The sequence below is a fragment of the Plasmodium gonderi genome, assembly GCF_002157705.1.
Source record: "Plasmodium gonderi DNA, contig: Pgo-contig_166, whole genome shotgun sequence".
NCBI classification, from domain to species: domain Eukaryota; phylum Apicomplexa; class Aconoidasida; order Haemosporida; family Plasmodiidae; genus Plasmodium; species Plasmodium gonderi.
The window spans coordinates 1-8350 of record NW_021629086.1 but is presented as its reverse complement, the minus strand read 5'-3'; the positions used below and the strand labels follow the sequence as shown (position 1 = coordinate 8350).

Sequence of the window (8350 nt, the reverse complement as noted above, 5' to 3'; positions counted from 1 at the left end):
ATATGCAATTACGTACATATTCAAATTAATATTATATATTAACAATATATATACATACATTATATGAAGGTTTATCTAAACTATATAATTTTTACTTACCATGAAAGCAATAATATTATACCTTTTATATAGACATAAATTATTTATTCTAAATAAAGTATATATATTTTTCCATTCTATATAATATTAATAATTAATAAGATACATAGTTTGTCACTTCTGTTTCCTACTATATTAGTAACACAATAATTATTAATAATCAAGAGTATTGATACATATTTTTTACATATTCTTTTATTTTAAAAAAGGTACAGTAAACTTCCTTATTCTATATCCTTTATTTAAATGAAGCATATATATACATTTTTTTAAATATCTTTATTATTTTTAGATTATGCTCAAAATTATATTGTACTTTCTGCAATGGATTTGATTGAAGTTATTATTATTATTAATATATAATATGAGAATAGAAGTTGCATTTTCCATATGTAATACGAAAAATTCTATTTAAGAGCATAAAATGTTTTATATTTATTCATTACTTATTTTTAGTACACTATCGTAAAGGAATTTCCTGCTTATAATAAATCTATAGAAAATTATGAAAAAAAAACGGTGTTTCATGGTGATGATTGTACTTTAGGAAGTATTGCAGCAACTGGAATTTTAGAAAATAATAAATTCAATGAAGATAAGTGCAAAGCAGCTTTGTCATTTGCATATACAATTAATGGTAATCCCGATGATGTATCTACGCGAATATCTTGATTTTACTTGTATTATTGGCTGTACAAATTTTTTAAGGAAAGTAATAGAAGTGATAAAACGAATGAATTTTATATAAAACTCATTAATATAGTAAAAGGTTATGGCAGCAATATGTGCCACAATTATAAGCATTTTGCTATTTCAGAAGATAAATTGAAAAAATTGAACGATTTAAATGACATGAATAACATGATTTATTACGTAATAAATTCATCTTACCCGTCTGGCAAAAGTAAGTGCGATTGCCTTGTTGCATGTTTAAATATATATGAACAACACCATAAAACTTGTGAATCCCGCACTCAAAGTTATTTTTGTGAAGCATTAAATCATATAAAAGATCAGTATAATAGAATACCAAATTTAACTAATGAGTGTATTAATGTAAAATGCAATAAGTTACCTTGTGAAAAAAATGAGATCATACGGTTACACTCTCCAAGAACTAGTAAATCCAAAACTGCTATGATATCAACTATTCTAATATTAATAATACCCGTTTTGTTATTTATAATTTATAAGGTTATATGTGGTGTTTATACATATATTTATATAAAATAATAATCATTTTAAAAAAAAAAAAAAATTATAATATTAATATATTTTTAATACGTACTTTTTTCTATTGCGAAATAGTTCACGTTATATAATTCATGCCCGCATCGTGGAATAAAAAATATAATGAATGAATGGCATCTTCTCAAAGGTGCAAAGAATATAATGCAAAATTCAGAAATATCTAGAAGAATATCTTGGAATAGTAGTTATAATATATTGTATAATTCTCCTTAGATTTACTATTATATTTCTAATTCAAAAAAAAGGGTTCTTTTTATAACTTATACAGAATAATATAATCAACCTCTTTTCAAAATTCTTCCATCAAATATATCATGTAAAAATAAAATAATTCATATATAATATAAAATAATAAAAAAACTTGAGTTGTCTATTTTATGATACAATATTTCAGCATATTAGGATTATCTTTTGAATTTATTGCTAAGTTCATAGAACTAAAAATTTCCATTTTATTCGTTTTTATGAAAAGTGTTTTTGCATTCATACATAATTACATAAATATTTTATTTATAATTATTTAAATAAAGAAGACATGTGAACAATTTGATATATATAAATTTATATGATCCTTAATTGCGTTTTATACATTATACGAAATTTTTTTTATCATGTATTTCATTAATTATGAAGACTTCTGTAAAATAAATGTGTATTAAATATATAAATATGTTATTTTTTTATTATATATATACATATATTAACATTATTTATTGTCTATTATAAAAAATTATTATGTATAATTTAGTTATTTCTATGTCCATATATATATACTGTATATGTATAGTATAATTACTAATTTATATTATTTATTTTAACAACATGTACTAATACGTAAAATATTCTTCATCATAATACATAAATTTATATATAAATTTTAATAATATAAGGGAAACATAAGGTATGAATCATGATATCTAGGAATAAATAAATTTTATATCTTATTTATTGCATATAACTCTATAATTAAATTATATATTTATGCATGTGATATATATGTTTTTTCTTGATTATTTTATTTTTCAATTTTACTTGAACAAAAGTAACTTTTTGTGCTTTTTGAGAAGCATTTTAACAATATGAGGCATAATATTTCCTTTCACTTATGAATTCAGTAAATATAAATTATGAATTATGTGCTAAATTTTATAATCTTTTCAGTGCAGAGAAACATACATGTTATAATATCATGCTTGCTTAATACATAATTTGAATTTATTTTTTAATATGTAATATAGGTTATATAAGTATGTCCGAAACATATGTCACATAGTAAATTGTAAATACATAAAAAAATAATTTCTTTTTTCTATGGATATATTATATTTAAAAATATGCGTGAAACATCTAAATTCTTAATCTTTTCCTTAAATTATATTAAATGTTATAATAATGTTTATTAGTTTTTGAATTATATCTATATGTAGTATATATCTTCAAATTGTTAGTACTTTCTAGAATGATTGTAATTACGATAATTACAATAAAATGAATAAATGCAAAAACGGATGGAACATTACATGATGTAATTATTAAAATATTGATTTTTACACCCCGTAAAATTCTTTTTCCCTATTATAAATATTTCCAGAAATGTAATAAAAATAAAAAAGGATTACTATCATATTAATATCATAATAAAGTGTTTATTCAGCTTTAAAGAAAACTCAAAATAATAATTTTAAAATAAAAAATATTCAATGTGCTTATTTCTTATCTTTAAACATAATAATTATGATCTAGCTATTAGTTAATTTAAGAAAGAATGCATTTATAATTATATAAAAAAAAATTTAAAAAAAGCAATATTTTTATAAAATTAAAATAATATATTTATATATTTCATTCATAGTTCTATCTGGCTTATATAGATAATAAATTTCCATTACCCGATTATACCTAGATATATATAGATATATTTTTTGTTCTTACTTTTTTGAATTCAGTTTTTATACGTATTAAAATTATAAATAAAATAATTATGTACATAGGTACTCCAATATAAGGATTAATGAATATATTATATTAAGTTATTTTTATGTTATAAATATTTATTTATTTTTTAGAAAGGCTTGTTATAGTACTATATAATAATTAATATATAAAAAAATAACTGATACAAAAAATAAATATACATATATGTATAATTAATATATGATTATAAATATATAAGTAATAATATATGTTAACATAAAACTATGATCATGTAGAAAATTCCAAAGCATTAATGTATATGGTATGTACAAATACATTATCAATAAATATCTCATTTATATATGCATAGAAATTTTTTTTTACATTGATATAAATATGTATTCAATCAATCTATTACACAAATATTAAAAAAAAAAAAATATGTATGTAATAAAAAAATATCTAACTCATCATCCTAGGCGGCAAAAACTAAATTATGAACGCTGAATACTAAACTTGAAAATGTCTCTTGTTTATGATTTACTTCAGTATATCATGATTTCGCATATTCCGATTTTACTTTAATTATAAAGATAAATTTGTAAATAATACTATATCTACTTGTGTAATATTTTTGTTATATAAAATAATAATACATTTTGATTTTCTATTAAAAATACACTCTAACGAGTTGACACTAGTATTTAGCACTAAATAACAAAAATAAGAGTACACAATATATTATGTTCTCATATTGTAATTTATCCATAAATATAACATTTATAGTATAATAAAGCATATAATTCTTATAGCTTTGGGAATGAAATATCAATTATGTACAAATCTGTCATACAATGAATATATAATGTTTTTCAAAATTATATAATATAGAAAATCATAATTATAATGTGTTATATATATGTGAAAAATAAGAAACATAAATATTTTATTCCTTCAGAATTTCTTTATAAAAAGTAAAATCAATATATTTTACTGCTTTTAATGTAATGTATTTATCCCATATACTTTAATGTTAAGTACCTTGAAGTTTTAATTAATTATTCCATCAATATATGAAATGTTAACTACAGAAATACTATTTTGTATTTTTTATCTCCAAATATCCAGAATTTTTTTCTTTGATTTAATCATTATTATTTTTAGGTGATACATATATATATATATATATAAAGTTTTTTATTATTTAAATTTCGATATACATGGTTGATGTTGATACGCAAATATAAATATAATGTATATGATATCCTTAAAAAAAAAGGGAAAAAACGTATTGTATGAGTTACAAAATATAATTTATCTTCGAAACATGAACTCCAAAAAATTATATACATTCATTGATATGATATATACTTTTTGATATATGTTGCAATTTTATTGTAGGTTTGTATAATGTAAGGACACATTTTTTTAGAGTGTTAATAAAATAAATAAATGTAAAATACATTGAATATTTTTTTGTTTGCTCAGCATTAGATATATATGGAAATTATTTTTTCTTCCGTTTTCAGAATTATGCTTATATAATAAAATTTATATATACATTATATGTATTGTAAAGATAGAAATATACAATATATTCCATAATTATATATTACATAGGGTCTTCTACAAAATTAATTGTTCTATGATGTTGATTTTAAATGAAATCTATGTTTTCTTAATATGTATAATACATATATAGCTATAATTAATTATAATGTTTTGCTGTATGTTTTATATATTAGATTAATGATATAGATAATGGATAAATGAAAAAGCTCAAAATATAAAATATATGAAATACCTACAACATTTAAAAGAATTATTATTGTAATGTTTATAATTTTGTCAGTATAAGTTAAAATTATCCCATTATTTTTAAATAATAATATATCTTTTTATTAAACATTTTATTTTATATAAATAATAGGTGCTTGTATTTACATATAAACATATTTTTCCTTTTTAGTACGTAGAATAAAAATCAAAAAATATACATTTTATTATAAATATAAAAATAAGAATACAACATTTTACAAAATGTATTTATATTTACTTTACAAAAATAATAAATTATTACCTATATCCATATATTTCTAATATATTCATAAAAGAAAGAGACATATAAATATATATTATGCTGAAAAATATTGATTATATTAATACATATATTTCCGAGCTTACTATATTGAATAATTAATTTGTTATATATGTGTTGTATGTATAACTGTAATACAAAATATATTTTTTCCCATTCTGTGTTTTAATATAATATCAGAGATACATATCTTTTACTCGTATTATTTAATAATGTAAATGCTAGATTTCCTTATCCAGAAGTGATGGTGAATTGATATTATATTAAATAGGAAGAACAAAATAAAAATATAAATTTAAAACACCCTTAAACTTAGTAATGTATATTAAAATATCTTATATATATATAATATTAATTATCATACATTTACGTGTAAAATCCTGTCATTAAAAAAATATAAAATTTATCTTGTATAAGTTGCATAAAATAGTATAATGTCTACCTCAGGACATAATGAACATGACGTATGTTCCTATCATTAGCATTGATCACAATTCAAGTTAATTAAATTTAAAATAATACTGTGTAAATAAAATTAGGAAAAAATACTTTTTTATAAATATTATTTTAATTTTTTATATGCATTGATTCTTTTTTTTTAGTTCAAATTTGAGGATATATTTTCTGGTTGCATGACGGATTATGAAAAACATGCAAATATTAGAGAAAACATTCAAGATTCTAAACTTCAAAATTTCTGTAGTCATGTTAAAAATGAATGGGGGGTCAGTAAATATGGGGGAGAATTTATATCAGATTGTAAAAAACATATTCTTTATTTAGACTATATAAAGGATAAAAAATCCCCTGAAAAAGAAACGAGCTGTAAATATTTCAATTATCTGCTAAAAGATATACTAAAGTATTATGGTTGCTCTGTCAATAATTGTAATGAGGCTTACCAAAAAATCATTGATCACACCAAAGGAAATGAATTTATGAATGTGTCTGATGCATGTAAGAACCAAGTTAAAGATCTTCATGACGACCTATATTCCATATTGAAAAATTTGAAAGAACTATATACATACTTTATATTGAAAGGTAATATATGCACTTCAAATTCTGCTTGTTTTAATAAATACAAGGAATTATCAAAAATGCCTATGTATTCACAAAACGACAGTTTTCGTGAATTGTTAATTAATTTTATGGAGAAAAATATAAAAAATATGATGCAAATAATAGAAAAAAAAGAATTACGCACAGTCCCATATCATACAATTTCGACAAATACACCCTCCATTATTTTAAGTTTAATTATCATAACTATTACAGTATTTATGATAATGTTTTTTGTGTATAAGGTTAAATCCAAAATTAATTAATTTATTTTATAATTTCTTTAAAATTTACATTACAAATAATTATTTAAAACTCCCATAAAATAAATAGTATAATCGTATATATTTAATTGCTCTTACATTATCAGTATATTCAGTATGGTTCATTATTACAAGCAACAACAAGAATAAGGAGAATGTGGAGCAAAAAAAAAAAAGGTAAAATGTACATAATGGATTCATCAGAAATCACACAAAATAAATTGTTTCATAATAAGTACCAAAGAGAATGTACCTCCATAGGGTACATATAAAGAACGTATGATTCCTACTAAAGAATACAGAATAGTTTCATTTTAACAATAATATTTAAGAATAATTGTATTTAAAAAAAAAAAAGAAAAAAATAATAAAAATGAAATAAAATATCATAAAAGTATCATAAGTATTTGATAATACATTATAATAAATAACATATATATTTATAAATATTATCATATAAAATAAATAATTTTGTAGTGTTTATCATGATTCACAATGTAATAATAATCTATTGGCATAATTAAGAATTATCTTTTGTTATTACAACTAATAAAGAAACAGACATTAATATTTTATACATTAACTATGTTCGTAAAATTACAATTATATAATTCAAAATTTTTTTATATAATTAAAAAAAAATAATAAAAAGAATTATATATCTAATAAAAATCAAAAAGTACATATATACAGACACAATTTATGTGAAACATATAGGTTTATATGTTATGAAAATTGTGCACTCTATAGCATATATATTAATAACCCTCCCCTAAGACAATTAGGATATTTTTTTTACAGAGAATAGAAAATTCAGGGTTAGGTTCAGGATTTAGATTTAGAGTACAGAGTTTTGATTTAGTGTTCGGAGTATAGAGTCCAGTGTTTTAGTTTTGTTCATGCTTTTTTTTTTTTTTTTAAATTATTTATGGATTATTTTTTATTTTTTATATGTATATGTTTTTCATTATTGTGTCTTTTATATAAGTGATATGTTTTTATTTATATCCATTATTCTACTGTTCTTAATTTATAGATATTTTATTATGATTGCTTGAATTATATTAATATTTCAGTTTTCATTCATATCGATTAAGAAAAATGCGGTCTTGTTATGTAAATTTTATTATATCATGTATTATACATATTATGTGGATTTGCTTTAATAATTTATAAAAATATATTTATTTGTATTTATGTATATTTAATTATTAAATGAATATACGTTTATATTAAATTTATTTAAGGATGAATATCATTTTAACATTTTATTGTGTATACCACTGTTTATGTATTTATTAATAATTTATTCTCCATATTATTTATTATATACAATTTTTACATAGTAATTTATTGTTAATATATCATTGTTTTAATTTTTAAAATTTCATTTAATCATTTAATAAATCTATCAGCTTATATCAAAAAACAGTATATTGATGATAACAATGAATTTAAAGCTACTTTACTTTAAAGAATATATTATCTATAATTTTATATTGTATTTTTTTTTTCAAATATATATATTTTATCATATTATTCCGTTTATAATATAATTAAAATTATATATCCTGAATATTATACATCGGAGTAAGTGTTTGTGAAGTAAAATATTTTTATGATATATTTTTAATTGTAAAAATAATAAAGAACATATATATTA

The 8350-nt window shown here is 19.7% G+C and overlaps 2 protein-coding genes across 2 annotated transcripts; both read left to right on the top strand.

Annotated features, from left to right (window-relative positions):
- Positions 1-604: 604 nt before the first annotated feature.
- On the top strand, positions 605-1563 carry PGO_001580 (variable surface protein; the record flags this gene model as incomplete). The annotated part of the gene is made up of 3 exons (XM_028690972.1): positions 605-637; positions 808-1293; positions 1408-1563. 3 exons carry the CDS (start codon positions 605-607, stop codon positions 1561-1563), a joined length of 675 nt encoding a protein of 224 aa, XP_028546773.1.
- Positions 1564-5815: 4252 nt separating this feature from the next.
- Positions 5816-6959, top strand: PGO_001575 (variable surface protein; the record flags this gene model as incomplete). Its single annotated transcript, XM_028690971.1, has 3 exons — positions 5816-5830; positions 5965-6669; positions 6795-6959. 3 exons carry the CDS (start codon positions 5816-5818, stop codon positions 6957-6959), a joined length of 885 nt encoding a protein of 294 aa, XP_028546772.1.
- Positions 6960-8350: the final 1391 nt, after the last annotated feature.